At 40.9% G+C, this 26,547-nt stretch overlaps 1 protein-coding gene across 1 annotated transcript in view; it reads left to right on the top strand.

The window, feature by feature from the left end:
* Positions 1 to 16,501, top strand: part of PKDCC (protein kinase domain containing, cytoplasmic) — a 43,986-nt gene extending 27,485 nt beyond the window's left edge. Inside the window, exons 6-7 of the mRNA XM_065401884.1 lie at positions 12,980 to 13,153; positions 16,416 to 16,501. Of these exons, the coding sequence (XP_065257956.1) occupies positions 12,980 to 13,153; positions 16,416 to 16,501 (260 nt within the window). The remainder of the gene's footprint in view (positions 1 to 12,979; positions 13,154 to 16,415) is intronic.
* The last annotated feature ends 10,046 nt before the right edge of the window (positions 16,502 to 26,547 follow it).

The following is a 26,547-nucleotide window of genomic DNA, read 5'->3' on the forward strand; positions in this document are numbered from 1 at the left end:
TGAAGAGGGAACCAATTTATCTCCATGCTAATATCCTAGCTCTGCATGGATATCCTAAAATTCATGGGATTTCCTTGCAGATATTGCAGCTGCTGCAGGTTAGAAGCATTAAGCCTCCTATCTGCTCTGCAGGGGAAAATCCCTGCAGCTTGCAGCAGCGATACGGTAACAAAACTGCATAAATTGACAAAGAAATTGCATAAAGCTTGCATGCTAAGGTTTTTCTTTTACATCTTAACAAAAATCTCTTGTATAGCACCATAAATGTATACAGTGCTTTTCAAACATACGCTGTAGAGAGGGATACATATTCTACCTCGAAGAACACATTACAGATTGTAACATTTGAAAGAAGGTAATAGGTAAATGTTCTTGTTTAGCCACACCACCAAAAAAAGATGCTGGGCAGAATTTATCTTTTTGTAGGTGCAATATCCATGTCAGACTTTGAGCTGCTGGGAGGGTGATAGGAAAATATGATGGTTTTGCTGCACATGCATAGCAGAGAGAAAGAGATGGGTGATAAATGAAGATGGATTTAGGGTAAAGGATTTGAAAAGTTCAGTAAAGCATTTCCCTTGTGACAGACTCATGAGTCAAATGTATTCCTGGTGTAACTCTGCTGACTTTAGTGGACTCTGACCCCAGGGATGAATTTGGCCCACTAATCACAAATAATTCAATATTTATTTTGTTGTAAAATTGGCAAGAAAATTGTTACAGGTGTTCATTTAACTTTCTAATGTTCAGATTTTCATCACAGTCTTTGCTGAGTGATACCTGTCAACACAGTCAAATCATTCTCAGCAGCACAATCAACAGTACAAACACATCCTTTGTTGAGGAAGTGCCAGGAAGGTTGAGGTTTTTCTGTGATGCTGGCTAATTCCAGATTTAGCTGCCATGTCAGGACAATATGAGGTTTTGAATTTTAAAGGCTGTCCTGCTTATAAAGAATTGCCGGGAGAAAACCCAAGACAGCAATGCTAGATGTAACAGTGCAAGGCTTCACTGATATGGAGCAGATCTGCACTCACATTAGGCTGCTGTATTTCATATGTGGTTTAGTTATGTATAATCCTGAATAACTGTGGCTCAGATTCTGCTACCCTTACTCAAGTTGGCTAGTGCCTTTGTTTGCAAGCAGTCCCATTAACTTTTACGAAACTGCTCAGGATGCAAAGTGCTACTCAACATGAGTAAAGGGTATAGACATTGCCCTGTGTAACTGCACATAGAGCATGTGAGTACAGTTTTATGCAATTCTAATAAAATTCTAATTTAACGTAACATTAAGGTTCTTTAAATTATTTTATGTGAGGATTCAGCCAATGGCAATCAAGAGAAATCAAATATCCTCACAGAAATTACACTGAAACAAGACTTGTTGACTTATGGGTAAATTTTCATACTTAGATACCATATCTTCAGAATGCATGGGCCTGTTTCTCATTTGCACTAAGGCCATTTTACACCACTACAGTCATGTAAAAGGACCTTAAAGTGGGTGTGTATATATAATGTATTCATATTTTAAGGCCCCTTTATCCTATGGTGACCAGATAGCAAGGATGAAAAATCGGGACACTTTTTTGGGGGTAGGGGGAGTATAGTTGCGTATACAAGAAAAAGCCCCTCATATTGGGACGTTGGGTAACCCTACTTTATCCTCCCAGAGGCCCCAGTGCAAATGAGTGTAATCAGGCCCCATGTGTCCACGCATATCCTTCCTTCTCCACACAGGCTTTTCTCTCGCAAGATTTCACTTTTAGCACATGATGACTCACTTTTTTAAAACTCTCAATCCAAAGATGATTTACCAATGGTGAAATTCTCCTCATGGTGCAGTGGCGCTGCAAGGCAGGGTGTGGTGGTAGGGGAGGATTGGGTGCTCAGGAGAATAGCCAAATGCTGGTCCAGCACACAAGGCAACACTACTCCCAAGCCATACTGGGACCACAGACTAAGTAGTTTGGGCCACTGGGCCACGTAATAACTCTTGCAAGTGGTGTGGTGGGGGGGGGGAGGGAGGGACATGGATACTGTTCCAACCCATCAGTTCAGCAGCCGCAGAGGCAGTAGCAGTCACAAAAGCAGTTACACTCCCATGTTCTGGCCCTGCCTGGGCGGCGGGGCGGGATTTCACCTCCCTAATCCCTTGCATTTTATGTGGGTGAGACAAATTTCACCTTAAAACACCACTGAAAATGTTGTCCGTGGAAAGACAGAGAAACCAGCAGCACTTCACAGGACACTGTATAACTCTCTCCCAAGGCAAGGGGAAAATATTTTTTTAAGTTGTGGCTTGTTTGTTCTTTTTCTGTCTTGTTCTATAATATAGTGAGAGGGGGAGGAGGCTATTTTGTCAGATGCTGAGCTGATTTAGATTTGGGCTCGGGATTGTGGTTTGGGTTCGAGGCTGAATTGGAACTAGTCTTTGGTTTCAGGTTAAAATGAGGCAAGTTGCAGTGGGGGAGGTTTAGGTTGGATATTAGGAAAAACTTTTTCACTAGGAGGGTGGTGAAGCACTGGAATGGGTTACCTAGGAAGTGGTGGAATCTCCATCCTTAGAGGTTTTTAAGGTCAGGCTTGACAAAGCCCTGGCTGGGATGATTTAGTTGGGAATTGGTCCTGCTTTGAGCAGGGGGTTGGACTAGATGACCTCCTGAGGTCCCTTCCAACCCTGATATTCTATGATTCTATGAAAAACTTACAAGGTTGTTCTCATTAGATTTCGGTTTAAATGGTGGAAATCTCATCAGGTGACCTGGTCTCACAAAATTTCCACCATCTTGAATAATGGAAATCTCAAGAAATTAATGGCTCATGTGACGTTACCTCCATTTTGGGCTGCAGTCTCACCAAATAACTGTTACCAACAGATTCCTGCTGCATCTGAAAGAGACCTAGAAAATAAGCCCGTTCTGGTATAGAATTTATACTGAAACCAAAGCCACAATAGTAGGTTCAGATCCAGGAACTGCAAGCGATCTCTCTTTTTTAAAAAAAGGAACATTAGAAGGTTCAACTCATGGTGCTTCATAATTTGATTTAGATCTAGAAACTCAGAGTTATCCATTGTCTTTAATAGAGAGTTGTAAATCCTTACAAGAAGCGATGGTGATCTCTGAAAATGGACTTAAGGAAAAAGCTGAAATCTGACCTTTCATGAAACAGATTTCTCTATCTGAGCCTATGTTTTTGCAAGGAAACCCTTTTCAAGTGAGAAAGGTGATATTGACCATCAGTAGGAAAGTGACACTAGGAAAGTTCTTGTCAATCTGAGCCTGCCCATAAATTAAATTTAACAACATGAACCATGGTCATGTCACAGAAGGACTTAGGTCTTAAGCTTTCACTGTGTTTCAACTGTAAAACATTTTACAGTGTTGTAAATTCTATTATACTCTGGACTTTGCTTCTAAATTACTGAAGCAAAACAGAGAAGGGGTGGGGTCAGAAGTCCTTCAGTAGCCATGTAAGTTTTTTGTAATTGTAAATAACACAAAATTGTTATACAGGTGTTACACTGTTTGGAATGACACTGTGTTCAAATGCTTTTATCTGTAATGAGATATTAGTCTCTTCTTCTTCGAACATTGAACAACGTGGATCATACATTTCCTTGTGAAATTATTTTTCTAAAAATGATAGTAGCATTGCTATAACTGCAAGAATACTATACTATACAAACCCATTGGATTTCATGGGTGAAATTCCTTCCTCCTTGAAGTCTACAGCAAAACTTCCATTGACTTCAAGAGTGATGCTGATTTAAACCAACTCAGGGTCTGGCTCTGGAGTTTTAGTCTAACCTCCCCAACCCAACCTTTCAGTGAATTCAGGAGTTACACAGAAATGTATGAGAGGCACTACAGCTAGTAAATCCTGTAGCTTTGTTATTCATTAAAGAAAATAGGTGACCCATTATTAAGTCTTGAGGGGTGGGTTAGCCAAAAGAAAGGCATAATTAGCAGAAATAAAAGCAGTTGTTTGAACCAAGTACATTTACAGGACTCAAGAGACAGAATGCCAGGGAGTAAGGTAAAAGACATTCCCTGTTTTCCTTTGTCCTTTGACATTTTGGCAGGGTTGCGCTGTATGTAAATATTTACAGTGGAATAATGTTTCTTTAAAAATACTATAGCAACCTGCTTGTGAAATTATAAATCTGCTCAAGAAATTTTAATGGTGTGTGTGTGTGTGAGAGAGAGAGAGAGAGAGAGAAACTTTGGAGGGTGAGAACAGATTATATTCAGGCAGTTTTTATATGCCATATTAGGTTGAGCTACAAAAGACAATAAGCACTTTCTTGAAGATACTTAAAGACACACATGTTACAGATGGGACTACATTACAAACAATTCCCTACAAATAGTCTCACAGATTCTAAAATGAATTAGTTTTGGCCAGGATTGTGCTCCTGTTGTGTCCTTTTGCACAACCATATAGGTCCAGATTGTATGAGGCCTTTTACTGAGGCCCTGGCCTACAGTAGAGGGGGGGAATCGATCTAAGTTATGCAACTTCAGCTATGTGAATAACATAGCTGAAGTCGACGTACTTAGATCTACTTACTGCGGTGTCTTCACTGTGGTAGGTCGACTGCTACCACTCCCCAGTTGACTCCGCCTACGCTTCTCGCTCTGGTGGAGTACGGGAGTCGACGGGAGAGTGCTTGGTGGTCGATTTATTGCGTCTTCACTAGACGCAATAAATCTACCCCTGCTGGATTGATCGCTCTGGAGGTAAGTGTAGACATGTCCTGAGTCGCATAGGGATAGAGGGGCATGGAGGAAGCCTCCCCATTGGCCATGCAAGGGCCTCCCCTGCTAGCAGTCTGTGTGCTCCCTCCACTTTAGGGAGCACAAGGATTCGTTTTGCAGCCATATGTGGGGCAGGAGACTAAAAATGAGAAGGGGAGAGGCATGGTCTGACCTCTACCTTTATCGGCCCATGGAGTGGGGCCAATCCACTAGGAGTGCGTAGTTATGGAACAGAGTGCTCGCCTCTACCAACCTCACGCAGCAGCCCCAGAGAGACAGTAGCTGACTTCCATAGGGTGTAGCTCTGACTCACTTTTACAGGGCTGTAGCATAAATATAATGACATAGCCCTGAGAAAATAAGGAGTTACTGTATTCCTTTCCCTCGTGTGTAGACAGTAGGATATACATCTCCACCCTTGTGCTGCCTTCTTCTCTGCTCTGAAAAATGACTCTAAAAATGGCATCATCGAGTTTCATATTATTATCTTTCCATTGCGCTAGATCAAATTTGACCAACTTAGTAATAAAATGTTTTTTCTAACTGCTGGTCTGGACCTTCAGACGTGTTAGGGGCCAGATTTTATTTAGGCAGCTAAAGATGCGGATACGCACCTAGTGGAATTTTCAAAAGTGCTGAGGTGCCTAATTCCCAATTGGAGTTAGGCACCTAGTAGTGAGATTTTCAACAGGGCTTAACTCCAATTGGGCGCTATGCACCGAGGAACTTCTGAAAATTCCACTATGTGTCTAGCTGCATCTTTAGCAGCTTTTAAATATGTTTAAAAATCTGACCCTATACATTTTCTGGCTTGTGCAGTATCACGACCATTTGGTATGTTCACAGCATAGGAACAGAGAAGTTAGATAAAACCATACAATACTTTTGCTGGAAGGTTGCATTTTAACAATACTTGATTTTTTTTAGAATTTAGAATAATACACAAGAACCCAAAAATAGAGAGACAAAGCAGGCTGCTCCCTAAGACAGAGAGGCACAGGTCACCTCACTTTACTTTAGACTGCCTGTCTGCTGCCAGACTATTGCTCACACACTTTCCTACAAAGCCCCCTGCCTGCAAGCAGGACCTGGGAATTCCCCGAGCATTTAAAGTGATAGCTCTACAATTTTAATACAGTTTTTCATACACCAATGAAGATTTTGCTGGCCAAATTCTGCCTCCGTCACATCTGTGCAACCCCAGTCTCTGGTACAGCTACCTTCAATGAGGTTGCACTGCAGAGGCATAACTGCAGGTAGAATTTGCCACTGTAGTTGGAACCTGGTTAACAGTTCTATTGTCAATGCATGAGGCAGAAAAAAATCCAACTTTTTCTCCTGTCATGGTGCAATGTTGACAGGAGGACAAAATGCAAATATTTGTACTGCAGCAGCCCTGACAGGCTCCAATCAAGACAAAGGCTTCATTGTGCTAGGCACTGTACAGATACATAGTAAGGGACCGTCCCTGCTCTAAAGAGTTGACAGTCTAAATAGACAGGACAGACAAAAGATGGAGCAGAAACAGAAAGGAAGTGTCTTACCCAAGGTCATGCAGCAGGTCCTATCCAGTTGCCTTTTTCACTGGACCACAGCACCTCTCCAAATGGCTGCAGTGATTTAGTGGAGGAGGGCAAGTGTGATTGGAAGTGGAGATAAATGGAATAAACTTGATGAGTAATTTTCCCTGCTATACTACCGTTTTGTTGCTGGCACGGGCATGTAGCGCATGTAGCGCCCCCCCCCCCCCCAAAAAAAGCTTTTGTATAATGCAAAATCACATTAACTTGGCCTAAGAGCCATATTTATGGGGCATTCTTTTTGAATGAATTAATATAGCATATGAAAACATGGACAAATGAAAAATGTAAAATGAGACCTGCTAAAAGTCAAGCAAACAAATGTAATATCAAGAGGGCAAACAGTTGTAATAACAAAGTTCTCGCTCTGTTTCTTAATCTGAACGTATGTGTGAAGCAGTCAGTATATTTTTCTGTTATTTAGAGTCTGGTTCTGCCGTCCGTACTCATTGAGAAATCAGTGGGACTATTTGTATAGCAAGGTATTACTGAGATTGGTAGAATCAGGCCCTTTATGTTTAACTACAAGCAAGGGCAGTTGGGAGTAGGGGGGGGGAAGAAATCCAGAAGCAAGTTTCATTATTTTATCATTACAATGGAAGTGGGGGTGAAATAGGGAGTAACAGGATTACTTTGTCAAGGATGCAGCTGTGTCATTGACCCATGGTGTATTGGCAGGTGATAACTGGAAAAGATGACTGGGCAATTTCCCACCTGGTAGCTGTAGCTGGTAGTAAAAATGCACTCTAGCTGCTGTGGCTGAAATAAATGGTCATTAGGACTGATTAAAGTCAGATTTAAGGTGATTTAAGCAATTTAAAAGGGGGAACCACAGCCTGTTTATAATGTAGTCCTGAAGTTATTTATACGATTGAGTCTGGTACTGTGAAAACGGGCATGTTTATAGATTAGAGTCAGCACTGGGACAACACAGGTGATTTTTTTGCTAAGATAATTTTGGGATGTTAGTGCCTTTTAAGCTTTGCTATTTTGTTTTTAATTATAGTATTTGGTCAGTGATTTGTTAGTTTGCCGTGAACTGATTTCAGTTTTTAAATATATCACTTTATCCTGTGAAATGGTACATTGTCAAGATGTCTTTTCTGCAATATAGGGGTGGGCAAGAGCCTTTAGGACATTTTGGGCCTGATCTAAATTACTTGTCAATTTACAGCAGTGTAACATAAATGAATGGGCTTGAGTCTGATCTTGCTTTACACTTACTTTCTCCCAGTGTAACTGTCCCAGTTTTGCTGGAGTTACTTACCTTACATCTAGAGCTGGTTGGGAATTTTTCAGCTAAACATTTTTTGTTGGAAAATGCCAGTTAAAGCAAACTTCATGGGAATGGGTCAGTTTCAACTAATTTCCCATTTAGAGAGAAAGAAAAAGTTCTGAAATGAAACATTCTGTTTTTTAATTTGAAATGACTTTTTACTTCAAAATTCAGGTTAATTTATAGATAATTAAAAAAACCCTAAATGAAATATGAGTGATTTAAAAACACATCTTGGATTTTTGGTTCATGAACAATTTTTAGATTTCAACTTATGATTTGGGCTGGGAAAATGTTTTGAAATCTCAAATGTTTGTAGGATGGGAAAACTGTTTCCTGCCTGGCTCTACTTACATCAGTGTGAATAGAGAATTTGGTCCCAGAGGTTAAACTGGTATGAAAATGGTATAAGTGATAACAGAATCCGGCCTAGTGTAGTTAAAGTTTATTTTCTTCAACATTTACAAAAATATGTACAAGTGAAAAGGAATATTTTGGGTAAGGAATTATTTATGAACACAGTGTAATTCTTTGATCTATTCCTTGACTTTACAGTGATAGACTTTAAATATGCTATGTCAGATTGTGTATATATATGTGAAAGTGTAAATTTATGGCTGCATTTATAGTATTAGGCAAGTATTTATTGGTTTTAAACACCATTAGTCTGGAAATCGACCAGAACTTTGACCTTTTTATGATGTGATTTACTGCTGTGAGCCTTCAAATTCCATGGACTCCATTTAAGTAAGTTTCAGGTTTGGGAAGGCAAAAACCTGAGCTAAAGCTGTCTTTAAATCAGTAGGGTATTTCTAAATAGAACAAGTATATTGAACCATTGTGATCAGGATGAACATTTAAAGTAGTTGTTTGAGAAATGCACCTTAGATTTCTTAAGCCATATCACACATCAGGTAAAAAGTCCTGATGTGGCTACAAATCTCATTCAAACCTCTCTCTTTGATACATACAACAAAGTACAAGTGAGCTATGTAACGTTTTTATCTTGCTATATCCTACATAGTGAACCACTAAGAGCTAGGTGAGTGACATGAACATAAAAACAAATGGATAGAAAGTAAGTGACTGGAAAGTTACCACTTAGTGGGTTTATTTTTCATCTTGATAGTTTATCTCAGATTGAGCAAGTTTTGAATAGGAGAGGAATGCTCTCTGAACCATTGAATTAGTACCACGTTTATCAGTATTTTGATTCATTATGTATTTGAGTGGTTACATTTGGGTATGTCTAAAATACATAGCTTACCTTTTAATTGGACATACCAATTAGTGTTGTCAGAACTCCTGTTAATTAAGTAACTCTCCAATTGCCTTCAAGTAAGGGCTCCTTATCCTGCTATCCCTACTTAAGTGAGTAAAGTGTCTTGGTTTCAAATACTCACAGCACAATGGGATTACTCACACAAGTAAAGGCTATGGATCGGACCCTTGATTTGAAGTGATATACACGTGATATTCGCGTGATATTTTTCTTCATTGTGCAAATTACAAAGATACTAGATCATCATGTTCTGAGACAAGGTGAATCTTTGGAAAAGGATTCACTTCTCAGACCAGTATTCCGTTATTGTTGTCATGAGTTAGTTTTTTCTAGGTTTAGGTACAAGCAGTTTAAGATATTTTCTATAACCCAAAAAACCACATGGGCCTGACTGCCCTAGGGGGGGGGGGAGGGGGGATGTCTCCTGGAGCTCCCTAATTGAGGAGGAGGAATAATTTGTGGCACCAGTTTAAAGGGGTACAGCAAACTTGTTCCCCTGCAAGGCTGGAAAGCTCTGCTGGCAGGAGAGAGGGGGGAGGGAGGGAAGGAGCTACATTTCAGCCTACTCTTCATCCTTGCTGCCCTCTTTCAGGTGAGATGCTGCCAGGGGACCAAAGCCTCTTGACAGCAGCCCCTACACTCAGGACTATGATTTAGGCTTTCCTGTTGTAGGCCACACAAGTAGTGGCAAAGGCTCCTTTCCTGTTCCTCCCCTGCATGGCCACTTATGGCAGAGGCACAGCTGGCCTTTAGGAGCAGCTCACCCCCTCACATCTATTTTAAAAATAGACATGAAAAAAATTATTAAAGGGAAAATGTAGTAAGGGTTATTACATTAGTGGTAAGGGGAAAAGTGATGTATGGAGAAGGAAGCTAAAGAGTGTCTTGATGTGGCTGTCGAGGTTGCCTTATGGTCCTCACTTTGACAGCAACACCAGTTGGCAGTTACTGTACTCATATGTTAGGGACCCGAGCGTGGTGCCCCTGAAGCCAATGGGAGATTTTCTGTTGACTTCAGTGGAAGCAGGAGAGGATCCATAATGATCTAAGTTTGATGCAAAGTCCAGTTGTAGATATCGGATCAGGATTTCTGTCAGAAAATTTAATGCTTTTAAAAAGTAAACTGCCCATCTCTTCACATTGTGCTTGCTGAAATGCATCATGCTCAGGACATCAGCCTTTCCACAGGAAAACCCACACAATGGAAAGGGAACCCCATGACAATCCCCTCACATTTCCCCTCCCCCCTACACTTTCACCATATTGGAAAACATAGGTGCTGGAACTGGGGATGCTGCCGCACCCCCTGGCTTGAAGTAGTTTCCATTATAAATAAGGTTTACAGTTTTGTTCAATGGCTCTCAGCACCCCCCACTATAAAAATTGTTCCAGAACCCCTGCTGGAAAACCCAAGAATCTGTGGGTGTTTTGAGAAATGTGCCAGTCTTGGGGTTCTGCCAGAGCTATCCACATGGAGGCCCTGTTCCTCCACACTTCCCATTGGCCTCCTATGTCGCTCCTCTGCCAGGACTGTGCAAGGAAGCTTAGTAACTTCTCAGCCAGGGAATGTATCAGTCTTCCTCTGTGTATATTTTTGTGGTTTGGATTATCATTTACTAAATACACTGCGACACTATTTACATTAGTACAGAGCTCAGAGACTTTTGCAGACCATTGTGGCTTCCCTTCTCTAGGAACTGGACAAAGAGGTCACTGCTGCACACCTCAGAGCTGCTCCAAGTAGAAAGACTATCTTCACTCTAATGTTTACATGAACACGACCTAGGTACCTTTTTGAATTTGCGCCAGCAGGGTCTACGTGGGATAGTTAAATCACAACACATTAGCACAATCTATAATTCACACCCCTCAGTCTCTTTGAAAGTGAATGAAAACTGCTTTTTTTGATAGATGTATGAATAAAGGAAATAGAGCTTCAGCTGCTCTGGCCCACTGTGGTTAAAGAATTGTAATGGTAGGTAGGGTAGGGAGCAGGGCCGCCCAGAGGATTCAGGGGGCCTGGGGCAAAGCAATTTCGGAGGCCCCTTTCATAAAAAAAAAGTTGCAATACTATAGAATACTATATTCTCGTGGGAGCCCCTGCGGGGCCCGGGGCCTGGGGCAAATTGCCCCACTTGCCCCCCCCGGGCAGCCTGGGTAAGGAGTGGGGGAAACTGTTGAGAGAAACATTGAATATATAGTAACATGTTAGAAATGAAACAATGTAATATGTAGTAGAGAGACTTTTAAAACATATTTGCCTGTAGGAGAGTTTTTAAAAAAGTAAATTGCAGTTTGATAGGTGGGTTACTCGGAGACAGATTTCTGTTTGTATAGTGAAGATATATCACATGATGTTGGGGTTGCTATGCAGACTTCCTGCCAAGGCCTGCTAGAATTTGACCTTAGACGCTGTCGTCAGGAGCTTGGCAAGCTCTGAGGAGAATTCCCTGTAAGGGCCCAAGGCTTGATCCCTACCGGCATTCCAGCACTATAGTAGATGTTCATTTTCCTCCGTTACTTAAAAAGTACATCCAGCTTGCAGATGTCCGTTTAGGTGTACTGATTCACCTTTGCCTGGCACCTTTTGTAGTCACACCGGTGCAAGGTGAACGTTTCACATCCACTTTGCATTCGGTTGGCACTGGTATAATTGACTACATAAGGAACAGGGCAATGGTAGACTGGACCCTTACATGGAGTGTCTCATTGACCTTAGAGTGAAGGCACAAATCAACTCAAATCAGTCTCTCTGCTGTAGCTCTGGTCAAATAATTCCATTCCATTTAATACTAATGACATATGTCTGACTAGTGACCGTTCTTATTCATGCAGCAGCTTTTTAAGGAGACTTTTTTTTGGTAATTGTTTCCCATTTTTTAAATCCATTCTGGGGTCTGATCCTGCATCTATGGTAGTTAATGGGAGTTTTGCCATTGACTTAAATGGGACATGATTGGACTCTTATTGTGTTTCCTGTTGGTGTATGTCTTATTTTTGTTTTGACCAGGCTCATAAGAGCATATTGACTATTTCACTCACTTTCCATATAAATAGTATGGAATGTACCCTAAATGGTGAGTAATTGTTTATGAATCAAACTGTTGGCTGTTAAGTCTATAGTAAACACTGTCTGTTGGACTGGAAGCATCCTTACAAAGCTCTCTCTGAAATATTAGCAGGCTGAAACTTTGCAGTTTCAAGCAAAAAATCCTTGAACTAAAGTGACTAAAGAAATAGGGCACGCAGCTACAATTTCCGTAATAGATGCAATTAGAATAACTATAGAATGATTTTTTATTTCTGTGTTCTGGGAGCTAAGTAGAAATATTTATAAATGATTAGTTTAATTTTGCTGATGCATTCATCAGAGAAGCCCAAGAGCAGCTGGGAGACTGAGAGGAGCTGTGAACAGAGAACAAGAGGGAGCTCATAAAGGCAAGAGAGACTGAACGGCAGCCAAGGGAGCCAAGTAATCCACAGGGCAATGCAGAGGAGCTGGGCAAGAACCAAGCTGACATGCTTCATGGGCTCTTTTTGTCCCTCCTTCCCCCTCCCTCCCCCCCCGAGACCCATCAAGCAACTCCCCTTTTGTGTTAATCTGAGCAAGGAAAAAAGTTTGCTTAATTAAAAGCCTGTCTTTTCTTCATGTTCTAAAGAAGCTAGAGTGAAATAACATGCTCTCCTGGCTGAGAGGGAGGGGCAGGAGTGCCTGATCAGGTCTCACCCTGACAATCCCATTCAGTGTTAAGAACGAGGACAGGGAATCAGTTCATTCAAGTGGATGCTCTTTATTGAATGGGACATTCTCCCAGTAAAACCCCACATAAAATCTATCGTGCCTGCTCAGGAAAGAGGCAAAAACATCTTGTGTACGCACAGTTTTACGGACAGATCCTTTTCTATAAATAAATAAATAAATAAATAAATGAGAGCATCAGAGGTGATGAAAATCTTATGTGATAGATTATGAGAGCTGTCCCTTCATACGCCTTCTCTCTCCCACCCTCCCGGCACTTTGACAAACCCTTTCAGAAGAGCTTTCCAACTGATTGTTTAGCTCTGGTTTTTGCAGAGTACCAACAGATACCTGAAGCTGCTATTCCCGATGAGAACTACAGGTGCTGGCCTTCTTACCATCACAAGGGCTGCCTCCTCTCTGTGTTCGATGTCGGCGAAGCCATCGAGGTCTGCGAGAATCACTCCCAGTGCAAAGCTTTTGTCCTGACCAACCAGACAACGTGGACAGGTAACCGGTGCTATTGAACAAAGGCAGCAGCTGGTGCTAATAATCCAAAACAAGCTACTGGCCCATCTCAATATATATGGGTTTGAAACCATCTGGTGAATGAGTTACACTGGAGTAGGCTCATGGGAGCATAGTTGCTAGAGATGGGAGAATGTCTCTTAACCCTCAGTTGGAGCTGAGCAGAGGTGGGGGGCTAGGCTGTACTTTCCTTGTGCTCCATAGAGGGGGTCTGTGCACTGACTCAGAATAGCCTGGCATGAAGGGATCAATTGGGGGCAGCTGGACAGGGATCACAGGGACTTGACCTCCCTGGGAGTTTTCACATGAGTAAGATAGGCAAGATTTGGCCCAACATTTGAATTTGAAAGAAACATTCAAGTCCATATGATCTGGTTTGAAATTAGGCCAAACAAGTTCTCTCATCCCTCCTTCCATCACTTAGCTATGACCCTCTGGCAGACAGAAGAGGGTCCTGATCCTGACAGAAATACTGTGCTGTCGTCAGCTGTAATAAATAAGCAGCTGGTGTTCTGGTTTAGATGCAGTTTGTTGGTAAGGAGAGTTGGCACAACCTTTGAGACAAAGGATAGTTCAGTTGCTAGGGCACCATCCTAGGATTTGGGAGAGGTGGGGTTAAATCTCTGCTCTGTCATAGACTTCCTGGGTGAGCTTGGGTAAGTCACTTCGCTTCTGAAGAAATGTCTACACTGTGTGTGCAAACCTGTGGCAGTGAATTTTAGACTTGTGTTACATCACTAAAAACAGCTGTGGAGATGTCTGGGCTTGGGCAGGAGCTCGGGCTCTGAAGCTCGGTGGGGGGTGAGTTTTGGAGCCTGAGCTGCACTACGTACACAGCTGGTTTTGGTGTGAGCCTGTCGGTAGCCCTGGTAACTGAAATTTGCTGCTGCAGGTTTAAAAAGCAGTCTAGATATACCCTCCCTGTCTCAGTTCCTGTCTGAGGGGACGATAGCCCTTCCCTACCTCAGAGGAGTGTTGTGAGGGGCTCAGATACTGTGGTAATGGGAGCCATACAAATACTTGAGACTGTAAACCCCTAGTTTAAAGAAGCGATATGACTACATAATAAAAATCTCCTTCAGCTTCTCCGCACAGTAGTGCTCTGCTCTGGGAAAATCAGCTCTAATCTTCAAAGTCATTGTGTACTAAGATCTATATGTAAATGATAGTACAGTAGTGACACAAATCATCAGAAAGGGAGTAAAACGGTTAAGGCAGAAATGTAAAAATAACAACACTACCTGGGCATAACATTGTGCTACTTTAACTGCTCATGCATTGTGCCCCATTGTGGGTAGATAGCAAAGATGCAGGCCCACATATTTAGAAGTGGCCACTTAGTTTGGTAGCTTAGGGTACGTCTACACTTACCTCCGGGTCCGACGGCAGGCAATCGGTGTTCTGGGATCGATTTATCGCGTCTTGTCTAGACGCGATAAATCGATCCCGGATCGATCCCGGAAGTGCTCGCCGTCGACGCCGGTACTCTAGCTCAGCGAGAGGAGTACGCGGCATCGACGGGGGAGCCTGCCTGCAGCGTCTGGACCCACGGTAAGTTCGGACTAAGGAACTTCGAATTCAGCTACGTTATTAACGTAGCTTAATTTGCGTACCTTAGTCCGAAGTGGGGGGGGTAGTGTGGACCAGGCCTTAGTTTCTGGTGTCCAGCTAGAGACACCCTAAATCTGATTCTCAGCTAGTGTAAATCAATGTAGCTTTGACTTCAGTGGAGCTATGTTAATTTAGACCAGGCCAAAATCTGTCTCTTTATCTCACTCAGGTACCCCAAAACTGGAGGCACCCACAATAGACACTTTTTTAAAAAAAGGTGTCCATAGGATGGTATTAGCTGTAAGGTGTGGTATGCAGCTGTGGGTCTTCACATCCATTGTGCACCCCAAAGACATGAACAGAGCCTACCTAGAACGAAGAATATATATCACAGGCTTATGCAAGCCTTATCCTGAGGAGCCAACACTTTCTTGCTGATCATATCATACTGTCCATTACATGACAATCAGATTTACCAAATATACCACTAAAAACACCTTCTTGAGCTCTGGTGAGATTTGTAGGAAGAAAGGAACAGCTCCCTTAATTGAATAGCACCATCAAAATAATTCTTTAAAATAATACTTTAATTCCTGCTACATTATCACTTGATTCTCAGGCATTCTGATGAGTTATTGATTATTTAAAACCATATTTGTTGGCATCCAGATCAGCATGTGGTACGTTTTTTAGGGAAATGTTATCCAGCTGAAGAGGCAGGATTTGTGGGAATATCATTTGGCTGTATTACCTTGAGGCAGAAGGTAGGGGAAGGTTGAATTACTGCCTAAAGACACAGTAGCGTATATTCCAGTGACTCAACTTTATCAATTACAGTGGGTGCCCTAGGGATTTCAGTATGCTGGGATCACATCCAGATAGAGGGGATGTAAGAAAGATCCTAGTTCGACAAGCATGATGAGAGCAGAAAGGGCTAGCGAGGCACCAGCAAATACCAACAACCAACCCCTTTCTGAAGGACAGCCTTAAATGAACTCTGGCTTAAAGGATTAATTATGTAATGGAAACTGTACAGGCTGCCCATCACTCAGTGTTTTTTGTTGTACTAGTTGGTAAGAGTGGAAAATCTGCTACAGTTGACTTAAAAATCTGAGCTGCTGAACAACAGGAGATGACTTATTTAGCATCTGTGTTTCAGACTAGGCCAAATTTGGTGCATATATACGTTTTTTGTGGAGGTTCAAGCAGGCCAAGAAGATATTCTTGCATGATCTAGTGAATGCCCTTCATTTAAGTTGTTATCCAGAGCCCATTAAAATCAATGGGATGACTTATAGAAGCTCCTTCAACTCTATAAATAAATCAGATTAATACAATTTTAATCGTCAAATGCTTCTCTTAGTTACACCTGGGCAACCCCAGAGAGCCAAATCTTGACCACACTTATCCTAGCATATACCTGGAGTAGCTCTGTTCTTAGTGATTCTGGCTTGAATCCATAATAAACCTATGGAAATCAATGTAGTGTTGGTGTAACAGAGTGCAGTTTGGCCCTTGTGACTTCAGCAGAAAGACTCCAGATTTATACCAGCTTGAAAGAGAGAAGAATTTGGCCTCCTGTGTAGTTTAAAGAATGCAGAGAAAGAATCAGGATATGAGATTTCAGTGTTTGGAATAGACCAAAATGTTGGTAATCACTTCTAATTATTTTTTTCTTTCATGTTCCGTTTAGGTCGGCAGCTTGTCTTCTTCAAAATGGGCTCAAATCATATTGTGCCTGATCCTGACAAGATAACATATGTGAAAGTGACAGGCTGACAGCTTAAGTGGCTTAGTCTGACTTGTAAATGACAGGAGCTGTTTGTGTATAAATATAGACAGCTGTTACGTACAAGATGTCTGCGGGAGGGAGAGATAATTGCACTATTACTCATTCTAATCTAGAGTGCTAAGCAAAACTTTAAAGAAATGACCTGCATGACCAGGATGAATGTGCAATACAACAACATTTTCAAAATGTGATTTTTAAAACAAAACAAAAAATACAAAATGTGATACACTGTTGGAATATAAGTTGGGTTTTAAAGCAGTAGTCTAGTCTTTCTAACCAAGGTTAATGGTCTGTACACATTTGCACAGAGTTGGAAGTTCATAATTTCCATAGGAAGTCTGGGTCCTCTGCCATGATATTTATTTAGACAAGTACAATCACTACAGAGTTAATGAAGCTTATCAGTTACAAAGCTAAATATCAAATGTTATAGAAGACAATCAACATTTGTGTCAATGTTATCAGATATGCAAGACCAAAAACATTTGTAGAAATACTATGGGCCTGTCATCAATGGAACTCAGCCATATTTATAATTTCAAAAATGTAGCCAATTTTCATTTTGTTTGAAAAGTTTATGAAAACATTTATCTTTAATTTAAGAAAGCCATATTTCAGTTGTTTAGGCCCTGATCCAGCAAAGCACTTAAGCATATGGCAACTTTAAGCATGAGTAGTCCCACTGAAGCCAGTGGGATTTAAGTCCATGCTTAAGTGCTTTGCTGAATAGGGATAGCTTTAAGTATATATTTAAGTGTTTTGCTGAATCAAGGCCTTAATCACTGTCCAAAATATTCTCTAAGGTATTTCACTGACAGATCAGCAAAGCAATCCAGCAGTTTGAACAACATAATTTTTGATGAAAATCTTGCCATGGAAAACTTTCCATTTGTAGTATCCTCAAATCCTTGGTTTTTAAGGTGCTTCTTACTAGTTCTTAGAACAAATGAAATGAAAAATGAACACTAGCCTTAAATTCTATATAAATAGATGCATTTTATAGGCATAGTGTGTCTAGAGAATTTGCTTTCAGTGAAAGCAATAAACTAAATGCTAAAAGTGACCAATGTCATACTGTTTTGTAGTTTGTGCATTCAGAAAATTTTGTACTTTTGTTCCTTAAATTGTTTATTTTTGTAAAAAAAATAAAATTTAAAATTTGTCAGTTTTTTTCTGTGCATCGCCCTAAGGCCTGAACCCTGTGAAGATGCATGTAAGTTCTTAACGTAGAATATTGTAAGTCGTGCACAATTCTGCCTTAGGATATACATGACTCCCTACTGACTTCAGTGGGAATCTGGTGTGCGTATCCAAGAGTGAAGTTTGGCCCTGTATGTGTGTTTGTCTATGCTGAAATAAGTGACCTTTAGGTCGAGAGACCATGTTTCAGTAGCTTCTCTTTCTTTGTGACTTCAGTCATGTAAATATAGCTCACTGGTGTTCAAACAGTTTGAATTAACAGCGGATTAGAATAGAATCTGAAGTAATTAATCATAGGACTAAATTCTGTTTGTCCTCACTGGGCTCTGCTCAGGGCAGTGGGGGAGAGGGAGGAAGGGAGCTGCAGCAGCAAAGCAGAAGTTCTCTCAGCTTTCTGACTATGCAGGAGAGGATGTTCTTGGGGCAGCACATTCAGCAACAGTCCTTACTTCACTGCAGTTTCTCAGAGATCACTGATACTGTAATAATATCTCACAAATCACTAAAATGACATGCTATAACTCACAGATTAGCATTTTAGCTGCTGCAATAACTGATTGTATAATTAGGAGTCCATCATTCATTTAATGGTGATAAACACACAGTAAGGAGTCCTTTAAAATTCATTACACATCAGACCAACACATACTGTACTTAGACGGACAGATCATTGAAGTGATACACCTTATTGGCATTGAGGTATCAGTACATACTTTGAAAGCCTTTAACCCTGGTTGTGTGCCTTCATATTAAACATTATATAAAATACTTGGCATTTTAAAAAAAGTAATATATTTTATAAATGGTTGTTTAATTAGCCATTTTACTAAATAAAAAGTATCCAACAGTTTTTTTTAAATTTCAAGGGAAAAAAAGATATCCAAAGGCTAATGATCAGGATAATTTCATTCTACCCTTTCAAGTTTTCCTAAAAACATCTGAAACTGAAAACCAAAAAACATACTGCCCTGTGGAAACTGAAAAACTGCCAAAACAATTCTCACCAGAATTTGCAAAAAGAAAGAACGTAGCTTTGAGCCAAAAGACTGGATGACAAATTTCAGTGGTCATCAATTTTATATGGACCATTTGATAACTCTTTGAAAATAAAGGGTTTCCTATGGAAATGCTGGTAGAATCTTAACAAGAGAAGCACTTTAGTACATTAAATAGTTCTAATAGCCTGAATAACCACTGGTATTAAATATACTTCTGTTATCTAGGGCAATGTGTCTTTGGCAGCTTAAGATCCGATTCAGCAAATGCTCAGATTGGTTCTTGTGGCATTTATTATTTATTTGGTGTATGCAATTCGGTCAAGCCAAGCCACGATGTTCAAGGCACGAAGACCTCCAGGAAGTGGAGTCATTTTGCAGTCCTCAACCCTGTGTCATGGTTTGTGGCTGCCCACATTGACACTGACTGTCTCTAAAACGCCACTGAAATTCTGCTGCAGTACAAATTAATGTCTGGTACGAAACTGGTTCAGAAGACTGCATTGCCTTTGCCGTAAATCAAACTCAGGTAGACGTTGGGTAGGGTCTGAAACAAGATAATTTTGTGTCACTTTCTCTGTGGACCATGAAGCTCACCATGCGTCCCCTACCGTAAATCCCTCACCTGTTAAACTTATCCACAATGGGCAACGTGAGGGCAGACTATAATGTAGTGGATACTTATGGCATGGAAACCCACAGTAGAAGAAAACTCATAAAAGCAATTTGGCAGGTTTGATCCAGTTAGACCCTTCTAGACTTGGAGCAGCAATCATATACCTTTTTCCACAAAGAAATTGTATTTTTATCTTTTCTTGAAGGGTTGGACTGTTTCTTACATTTCCTTGGCATCATCAAACAGCTTCCTGCAGCTCCAAAGCAGGAAAAGGTATTAAAAAAGGAATAAATCCTGAGATCTGAATAGAGATTTACTCAGTGCAAAACCAACAGACTACATATGAAATGAACTGCCACCAATGTACTGAATGGGCCTGGGGGAAGTGAGATCTATCAAATAGTGAGCATTGTTCACAAAAGGCTCTATCTGATCATTTGTATAAATCTGACAAGGCGTAAGGAAGGCCTGATGACTCTTGGAAAGGCTTGAAAGTTTAGGGGTCTGTTAAGATCTGCCCATGGTCCCTTTGCTACAGGAGTTAATACAAGAAACTACAGGCTAGAAGTGATTACTTAGCAGCTAGCCCTACTCCTGCCAGACACTGATTGATCAGCTGACAGGCATCAAAAGGGATGAAGTAGAAGCCTATTTGAATGAACCTGAATAAGCAGTTGGTGAAATGTGGTGGACTATTGTTACTACCCAGGGAGGAAAAGCAAAGGGGATACACTTGGGGAATCCAGTGACAAAAAGACTAGAGGGAGTCATGAGACAGAGATTGGTATTGCCAACCTTAAGCATTTGAAAAATCACTAGTCAATCCTACAAAAATCATGAGATTTAAAAAAAAAAAATCCCATTTTTCTTTGCTGGCTGGTTTCTGAGGGAGCCCTTGGGTCATATTTCCAAGCTTTTCTCCACTACCAGAAGGGATAGAAACTTACCTTTTCTAAAAATGAACATTGATGTTCTCACATAAATCCACAGCTCCTTGAGTCAGCTGACTAAGAAAAAACACCAAATATAATGAAAATTGCACGAGAACCGGCAATAGATACAGAGGTACTCAAACTTGAGTCCAGAGAACCCTTCCTTGTGTCTTTTACAATGAAGAAATAAGTAAAAGTGGTCAAAAATTGGGGAAAAATCTTCATGAATATTTTCTTAGAAAATGGTCCTCATTTTGGGGGGGCCAAAATTTGAAATTCTAATGAGAAAACTGAGGATTTTTTAAATAAAAGTTTGCTAAAATACTTTATACTGTGTCAAACATCTGTGGAAACAAGCAGAGAGGGATTGGGAAGGGGAGGAGGATCCATGAAAGGGTCTCTCTCTTACAAAGTGTCCCACAGAATGGAAAAGCCAGAGAACCCTGGCTTAATGAAAAAACAGAAAATTATGAAATACTATTAAAAACCAATGTATACGCAAACTTAGTGGACCCTATTTAGTAATTGGAATTTATCAAAAATGTAATTTTTTTTTTATTTCCACATCTTCTAAGCTACAGCAATAGTGATTAGGTAGGCATGAGCCAATTTCCTTTTTTGTAATTGCAGCATAGGTCCAGTGCCACTTACAGCTCTCACTGTGTGGTCAGGTGCTCTGTCCTCCCCAAGACAGACATAGAACTTGAAATCTCTACGTTTTCAGGTCTATCTTTTGTAGCCTTTCAAGTCCTGTATTTTTATTTTCATATAATTGATTTTCAATCTTTTAGGAGATGCATGTGAAAGAGTGTTGGATAAAAACCCAAATCCCATTGTCCCTTCATTGTGTTAGCAGTTGCCTTGGGTCAGTAGCTGCACCTTTACCAAAGGGGAAAGTAACTACACCTCTACCTCGATATAACGCTGTCCTCGGGAGCCAAAAAAAATCTTACTGCGTTATAGGTGAAACTGCATTATATTGAACTTGCTTTGATCCACCGGAGTGTGCAGCCCCACCTCTCGGGAGCTCTGCTTTACCACGTTATATCCAAATTCGTGTTATATCGGGTCGCGTTATATCGAGGTAGCGGTGTACATTAAAAAGAAATCACCCTTGTTTTGAAATTGCCTTTGATTTAAAGCCACAGGGAAAATAACTTATTTAATGGAAACTGCATTCTGTAAACAAACAGGCTTGTTCAGCAAGTGACTGTGAGGCTACCAGGGAAGAAGAAAATTTCAATTCACCACTTGAGATGTTAGAGCCTGAATCCGATTTTATCTGTCTGGGTTTCTTGGTATAACTCCGTTGATTCCTGATTTACATCTGTGTAACAGATCAGAATCATGCTCTTAGCGTTCAGAGTGGCCATATTTTAAGATCTAAATAAAAACTTCTTCTTGACTGCAAATGTTTTGACCAGGTAAATGAGACAAAAATGCATTGTCTCTCCCCATCATAGTTCTTGGTGATCCTGTGGGATTCCAACAACTGACTGACAAAAAACATTAATGAAGATAGCTTTTGTTTTGGTTTTAAGTTGGACTTTGCCAAATCTGTCAGAGGGGTAGCTGTGTTAGTCTGGATCTGTAAAAAGTGACAAAAAGTCCTGTGGCCCCTTATAGACTAACAGACGTATTGGAGCATAAGCTTTCGTGGGTGAATACCCACTTCGTCAGACGCATGTGGTAGAAATTTCCAGAGGCAGGTATAAATATGCAGGCAAGAATCAGTCTAGAGATAACGAGGTTAGTTCAATCAGGGAGGATAAGGCCCTCTTCTAGCAATTGAGGTGTGAACACCAAGGGAGGAGAAACTGCTTTTGTAGTTGGCTAGCCATTCACAGTCTTTGTTTAATCCTGAGCTGATGGTGTCAAATTTGCAAATGAACTGAAGTTCAGCAGTTTCTCTTTGGAGTCTGGTCCTGAAGTTTTTTTGGCCGATGTACATAGCAGAGGGGTATTGCTGGCACACGATGGCATATATTACATTGGTGGACATGCAGGTGAATGAACCGGTGATGATGTGGCTGATCTGGTTAGGTCCTGTGATGGTGTCGCTGGTGTAAATATGTGGGCAGAGTTGGCATCGAGGTTTGTTGCATGGATTGGTTCCTGAGTTAGAGTTACAATGGTGCGGTGTGTGGTTGCTGGTGAGAATATGCTTAAGGTTGGCAGGTTGGCTGTGGGCGAGGACTGGCCTGCCTCCCAAAGCCTGTGAAAGCGAGGGATCGTTGTCCAGGATGGGTTGTAGATCACTGATGATGCATTGGAGAGGTTTTAGCTGAGGACTGTAGGTGATGGCCAGTGGAGTTCTGTTGGTTTCTTCCTTGGGCTTGTCTTGCAGCAGGAGGCTTCTGGGTACATGTGTGGCATGCATCATCATTTCTTTCATGGGGGCTACTTGTGGAGTACAGTACTACCAGTGTGTCAGCTGTGGAAAGAAATTATACTTAATGTTGCCAACTCCCATGATTTTGATATTGGGTTTTTCTTAAAGTCCCAATTCCTGGAGTCATGTGTGAACAAAAAGCTGCTACGTGTTCTTAACTACTAACCAGTGTGGATAAAAGAGCCATAAGTGATGCAATTCAACAGCAGCTCCAGTTGTGAGGCATTGTGTATTGATGCTATAAAACACTTGTAATCAGTGTGCAAACACTGGCCTACTAGAATTAACTTTAGTCACATGAAACTCACTCACAAGGTGGATGTGGGTGCTGAAATCCCAACTGCTGCAAGATGACAAAGCTCCAAAAAGGAGATATAGAAAGAACAGGGGCACAGAAAAGGAGGCATAAGAAGAAATACATGGGTCAGACTCAGACCTGAACAGAGAGAGCACTGACATAGCAAATGCTTGCACCATGTGCCAAACTGCTTGTGGCTGCACAAGGACAATACCCAATCCACTCTGAGTTTCAGGAAAGAATTAACTCTTAATTCCCTGAAGCCAAATCAGAACACAACACAGCCCATAGCCTTCCCTCCCAGTTGTCAGCTTCTCAAGAATTTCCTTGGTTCCCTTCACAGTCTAGATCTTCCAATTCCTGATTACCAGTGAACCCCAAACTCTAGGCGTTTGATACCTTTTGTATACAAACAGGACAATGCTCAATTAGTGATTCTGACTGACTGCTCAGTCAGCTTTCAAGTCCTCTTTCTCAGGTCAGAGTGTGTTTCATCCCATAATTGCACAGAAAAATGCCCTCCAGTTGCCCACTTTATGCCTGAATTGTGCTGGAATAAACTTTTAAACAGCTAGAGAGGTAAAGAACTAAACTCCAAATCATATACAACTAACAACCCAAATAAAATAGCCAAAAACTGTGGTAAAAATTACATATTCTTTAACACAAAGCAAGATTACCCGGCATCACCATCTAACACCATTGACAGATTCTTATTTAAACCTAGCTTCTGGAGCTTTGACAGGAACTATTACAGCATGGGTCCCCTGCCTTCTGAGCAAAGCTAACTTTCTTCTGAATAAATCATAGCCTATTAGAGCAATATAAGTCTTTGTCCCCCCTCTGGTGGCTAGTCAATATAAGAGGTCACTTAGTGTGCCACAGTAGCTAGCTAAAAAGCCTAGTGTTTAGCTCAACAGGTAGAAACTCATGCTTTAAGCGCTGTATGTCTCTGGTTCAAACTCCGCTGATGGTTAAGACTGGTTGCATTAGCATAGATGATCATCCTCCCAAAGCTTCAGCTACCATGCACTGGCCTAACTGGGTCCTTACATTTTTTTTCTGCTTAATATTTAGTGTAATGGACAAAATATAAACACATTATAAAAGGTTCGGTTGCCACTACATCTCTGATCTATTCAGACTCAGAGTGATAAGATTTCATATTGCTGTAGAGCAGAAAATTTGGGGGATGTAAGATGTGGGGAGGGATGGAGGAGGGAATAGCAAATTTGCTATTTTTTCTGTATTGGACACCATCTGTATTTTATTCAAATAGGGTTATATATTTTGTGAAAATAAAAAACAGCCTCATGAGTCAGTATGTGCATGGCCGTCCCTTGAATATCTATAATGGGAAACATGTTTTAGGTTGGAAGTTGCAAAGGGAAATCAAATGTTTGAAGTGTCAGAGTTGGAGAAATATAAAATATGCCTGACACCAGAGCGATTGAAGCCAAAAGGAATAAATCATCATCTCAGGAAAGAAAAACCCCACCAAGCTCCTGGCTGTAACATGCATTTTCCTACACTCAAATAAAATTACATACAACCTGATAATTTAACCAGACTTGTCAATAAGAACTGATGGGTTCAGCAGACACTATCACTGCATGCTCCAGAGTAGACTTCAAAAGCATCTAGTACGTTAGCCAAAAATTTTAAATGGAACCTTAAATATTAGGGCTGAAGTAAAATATCTCATTTTGCAGAACATTTGAATAAAGTAATTAATGCCAGTTTAGTAGTTTAGTCCCAATGTAATGTCTCTCCTAAGCTGTTATATAAGTGTCTGTTTAAGTAGGGCAACCAGAGCATCCAAGAAGGAACTTGAGAAGAACTCTGAGGTTGTAATAATAAGAGTTTGAATGCACGCTCATTTTTGTTATGCCCTTTGTCATGATTCTGGTTGAGTTTTAACCCATTTTCTGTTCACATTATGCTCATTGTCAGAAAGATGATTTACTATAAGTTTTACACCTAATGTTGCATGTTTTGTGCACGGTACTGCTACAGAATGTGTTCTACTTGAAATAATTAGAGCAGTTCAGTGAGGAAATGAAAATACTCCCTTTAAACTGTAAATTCACATGCTATAATTTGGCCAGGCCAGTGATTTCCTTTTGCTGTTTAATAAACATTGATATTACTTTTTTTCAAAAGGAAACAGCGCCTTGCATGTCAAGCCAAGGTCTAATCTTTATTTGTTTAAAGAATAAACTTATGCAGTCGAATTCTCCGCTGTGTCCAGCTTAGGCTGAGCGCAGCTGCAGAGTTGTAATGGGAGCTCATGATTCTTGCCTTGACCCTGGCCCATGGTATGGGGTAGAGCAGCCTGGGGGAATTCTCTGAAGCGTGTTGGCTTTCTGTGATTCCCTAGGGACCATATGCCAGAATGCATCATGCTCCAGCCACCTCTCCTCACCTTGACTCCCAGCCCCTATCCCACCATGACACAGAGCATGGCAGGCAGCTCTGCCATTTCTGGGCCTCCTGGGCACTTCCTCATGCTGGGAGCATCCACTGCAAGGCACTTGAGGGAGCTTCAGGTCCTTTGGTGCCACTCAAGGACCCAAAAAGGAGTGGAGAGGGGTTGAGAATCTGGCCCAATGTAGGTTTTATTTTGTCCAATCAAAAATGCATCAACCAGTCAGAAAGCTGAATCACTGTTATGCTCTGATAAGATCTGAAAGAATATATTTTAGCCAGACACTAGCTTAATTGTTCATTTCACTTTCGAACACCCCCCTCCCCCACCGTATGTTTATAGATAAGCTGTTCTCTGATTGGCTACAGCACACAATAAGCCTCTTTTACTAATCAGTGAGCATGAAACTGTTCAATAGTGATACAGGGCCAGAGTCTGGTTCCTCTTCTCCCACTGAGTAGCACCTGGATTTAGAGGGGGCCACTTGTGGAGTAACACGAGGAAGGGTATTGGAATTGAGCCCACAGCGAGAACCTGTCACTCTACTGCACCAGGGAAATTATTAAATCAACATCAGTCACTAGATATAAGCGAATCAAAGTCACTTCACTGGAAAGGGGTCACAGGACCAGTGTCTCCTGCTTTGAAAATAAATGCCTTAGCTTTGCCTCACTATTTACAGAGCAGCAGGAGACTGTTATCCTGTGACAGTGCAATGCTCTATTGACATGATCTCCTAATTAAATCTACAAATGGAACTCATCTTTTTGTGTTTCCAGTCTGTTTTTTCCCCTGCAAAGTACTTTCAATATTTGTTTGTTCGCTGGCCAGAAATCTATTCCAAGGGAAGTTAGAAACAGTGTTCAGTTTAGTACTTTCATATTAGCACACGGAGCCAATACAGGATGGTAAAAAACATGCATTTAATAAAGTGGCATCGCCAAGACAGATGGGCTTTTTCATTGGAGACTAAGTCAAACCTCTTTCAGTGGATGGCACTGATAGATGCAGGCTGGCATTGTCTGTCACCCTTCCTTTGAAAATCTGTATTTGGACAAGTTTCTTGAAGTAAATATTTAAATCAATACTCACCAATCAGAAAAAAATCAATAGTAGAACATTCATTTCCATATAAATTATTATGTAGATACGGGATCAAGCATCTGTACTCG

This window comes from Emys orbicularis, chromosome 3 (genome assembly GCF_028017835.1).
Source record: "Emys orbicularis isolate rEmyOrb1 chromosome 3, rEmyOrb1.hap1, whole genome shotgun sequence".
Taxonomy (NCBI): Eukaryota; Metazoa; Chordata; order Testudines; family Emydidae; genus Emys; species Emys orbicularis.